The sequence below is a fragment of the Nelumbo nucifera genome, chromosome 1 (genome assembly GCF_055504915.1).
Source record: "Nelumbo nucifera cultivar China Antique chromosome 1, China Antique-T2T, whole genome shotgun sequence".
NCBI lineage: Eukaryota > Viridiplantae > Streptophyta > Magnoliopsida > Proteales > Nelumbonaceae > Nelumbo > Nelumbo nucifera.
Window position 1 is genome coordinate 118214722 of NC_142649.1, and position 3808 is coordinate 118218529.

Sequence of the window (3808 nt, forward strand, 5' to 3'; positions counted from 1 at the left end):
GATGTTGGAAGATATCAAAGGTTAGTGGGGCAGTTGCTATACTTATGTATGACACGACCAGACATCTCTTATGTAGTGAGTGTGGTGAATCAATACATGGATGCCCCACAAGTTCAGCATTGGGAAACTATCGATAGGATACTTTCCTATTTAAAGGGACACCCAGATAGAGGCATACTGTTTACTGACCATGGACAGTTGAGGTTAGAGGCTTACATAGATGTTGATTGGGCAGAGTGCGTAGATGACAGGAGATCTACTTCAGGAGTTTGTACTCTTGTTTTAGGTAATTTAGTTTCATGGAAGAGTAAGAAACATACAGTTGTGGCAAGGTCAAGTGCCGAAGTTGAATACAGAGCCATAGCACATGGTGTTTCAAAGCTCCTCTGGATCCATTCCTTATTAGGGGAGATTGGAGTTGAGGCCAAAGAACCTATGATGCTATATTGTGACAATCATGCAGCAATTAACATTGCCCACAACCCAGTTCAACATAAGACAAAGCATATAGAAGTGGATAGACACTTTATAAGGGAAAGAGTGACATCCTGAGAAGTTTGCTTGCCATATGTTACATCTCAGTTTGTTGATGTTCTTATAAAAGGAGTTGCAAGAAACAAACCGGAGCATGATCTACGCAAGTTGGGAATGTGTGACATTTATTCCCAACTTGAGGGGGAATGTTGAGTTTTGGGCTGATGTAACATGTTTTTATTTAAATAGCATAGTTAGGGAGTTATTGGACCTTAGGCCCATTAGTTTATGTTTTAACTTTTAAGTTAAGAGTGTTTTTAAGTTCTCACAAGTAGCCGACCTACTAAGGGCATACTTGTCTTTGTACTCTCTTTTATTTATGAGTATATAATCTAATAAAAGGGGCGACCTAAGCTTCCACTTAGCACCATATTATCCATAGATTGAGTTTGGATGTACGAAAATGCCATGATAGAAGGTACTAGAAGAATATAAGTTCCACATATTAGTTGGAAGTCTTTCATCAAATCATGCTCGACTCCTTAGTAACAAGCTGTCTTCTAAATAAAATGAGGATGCAAAGGAGAAAGATAACATCAAACACTAAAGATCATCAGGATACACAAGATCAATAACATTGACACATGTATAACTTTGATATCATATGAAAGCATTCCCATTACATATAGACCTCCATTCCAATAAATTTTGAGGACTGACATAGTGGACAGAAGCTAAGCTTACTCTCACATTCTTTACACAGGCACAAATGCCTGCAAGGCAACAAAAGCATGCACACTTCATTCACTCTGCAAACTTTACAAGTCATCAGCTCCTTCAGATCTTTGTTCTCTTTACCAACTAGTTGGAAATCAACAGATCCACCATTGCGGCAAGAGGCAGTGTCATCTACCTCACTGTCACCACATCCTTCCTTGCTGTCCCTGCTCTGAGCAAAGACTTGTTGGAGATTGAATTTGAGGGTAGTGATCATGTTCTCATTGCATTTTGCTCGGTGATGCCAAGCACCTGCTTCCATGTTTAACTGTTTCATTCGCTCCTCAAGCTCTGTATTTTTCTTATTTATATCTTCAACCTCTGCTTCTTTCTCACGGAGCTTCTGGAGGATCCTTTCTTCTGCAATTGAGAAAGTTTGGAGTTGATTCACCTGGACCTTCTCTAAGATTGCTTGCCTCATCCGCTCGCCCTGTCAGTTTTAAAACAGTTAAAAGGAAAAAAGATCCAAAATAAAGGAAAACAAACAAAAAAGTAGCATGCCTTTTTTCTCCGTGATCAAGGCTATGTGTATATCCCTGAACTAAACTCCCAGCAACCCAAGAAAAATGGAATTCCAACCTTGAACAAATACAACTTTTTCTTTCTTTATTTTCGATGGGGTTAGACTGGGGAACAAGGTTTAATTCCCTAGATTATTGAAAAATTCATACATGTGATACCTTTAATATCTCAGGCAGGCCTGAAAAAATTCAAGGTGATTTGAAACTAATCAGATATCAGACAAAAATCTATAGGTTTCACGGCAGCATTCCCAATGTCCTCAGAATAAATCAAAGAAAAAAAAGAGTATCCTTTTCCCAACGTAATTATAGGAGAAAAAAAAAACTCAACATTGCATAATCCTGCACCAGTCATAGTTTTCCTCTTTCACAAGATTCAATTTTCAACATGATAGTTGATACTCAAAAAACTGAAAAATTATAAACAGTGGAAAATAAAGGCAGACCTGAACTTTGACGAATCGATCCATCTCCGCCTCCTGTCTCTGCAGTTCCCGATCGATATCGTCATCTAAGAGCGAGAAAAGAGGTGAGTCACCCGAGGAGGTTATACGCCTATCATCCAGAGATAATCCCAACCCCGTCGAAACCGATCGTGTCTGCAAAAAGTCCACCGAAGATATCTGGGAGTTGTTCTCCAAGAAATCCTGCTCTTTCATCCTTTTCATCTTCGCTTCCGAACCACCACTCCATCGCAAATCACAACCACCACCACCAACTCCGCCGCCGCCACAACCCGCTGCAGGAGTCGGACCAGGAGCGAATCCGGCTACATGAACTGCCATTAAGAGAAAGAGTGAGAGCAAGTAACAACAACAAAAAGAGGATATATTTTATTACAGATAAAAAATGGAAATCAAGGAAAATACTCGAGAGAGTGATTACATGGAGGGATATATTGGGGATGAGATTGATCAGCGAAACTTGTAGCGTTGAAGAAGGCAATCGGTGCTGGCATCTGACCATCTATGGGCAATAAATCTCTGAATGAAGAAAGAAGACAACAAATAAACCAGCACAAATTGGGAATTAGGAAAAATAAATAAATAACAAACGATGATTGAAGATTGAATAAAAGAAATGGAAATATGCATAATTGCTCTCATGGTTCCTAAGGATATTGAATTCATCTGTAGCAATTCTTCTACCTCAAAGGTTTCGGCTGTTGTTGAACTTGGTGCTGTGGCATCGCCATGGCGAGGGAAGAAGGTGGAGGAAATGCAGAGATCACATCGATCACTACTACTAGTCTACAGCCCACACAGAGACAAAGGAATGTCGTCGTATCACTATTACTAGTCTACAGCCCACACAAGGGCTGCCGATGGTTTGAACCGACCCGACACACCCGAACTGATTCAACCCTATCATAATTTTGATGCCTAGTACTGTTACTCCATGTTTTGACCTTAAACAAACTGGTTATGCAAATATATATAGTAGTAATCAGTTTTTAATACGTATTTGTTTATGGGTTTATTTGTAATGATCTCGTATACGATAGTCCCGGATATGGAATGTACCGTATCCGTATCTGTATCCATTGCTATAGATTCTGGATACACTATGATTGGGTATGGTTCGGTATGATTCAACTCTATCACGTTGTATCGGTGGATATGTTTCGATATGCACCGATGCATACGGAATCATACCGGTGCCTAGTTTGAGAAAAAAAAAGTAGTTGTTTTTAAATTATAAAATAAATTAAAATTTATAATTATAAAAAATGAAATAAATTATAATTATAAAATTGAAATAAATAGTTTAAGATATAATTTTAAAAAAAAATTACTAAAAACTGAAAATTATAAAAATAATTTATTTTATTTACCTTAAATGATTTATATGTTTTATTTTACATATAAATTATATGTTAAAAATGAAAATATTTATTATTTAAAAAATGGAGGCATTGTTTATATAAAACTATTAAATGAATATTTTTTTTTAATTTTTAATAAAAATTGAAATAGAGTAGTAACTTTTGTATAATGTGTAAACATTATAGAATTCGGTTGCAATATGCATTTTTA

General features: G+C 37.1%; 1 protein-coding gene across 1 annotated transcript; it reads right to left on the reverse strand.

Moving 5' to 3' along the window:
- Positions 1-1093: 1093 nt before the first annotated feature.
- On the reverse strand, positions 1094-3177 carry LOC104601760 (putative BOI-related E3 ubiquitin-protein ligase 2). The gene is made up of 4 exons (XM_010265216.3): positions 2921-3177; positions 2658-2755; positions 2219-2550; positions 1094-1681 (listed from the first exon to the last, which is right to left on the reverse strand). The coding sequence occupies exons 1-4, from the start codon at positions 2965-2967 to the stop codon at positions 1154-1156; spliced, it is 1005 nt and encodes a 334-aa protein (XP_010263518.1). The 5' UTR covers positions 2968-3177; the 3' UTR covers positions 1094-1153.
- Between the last annotated feature and the right edge of the window lie 631 nt (positions 3178-3808).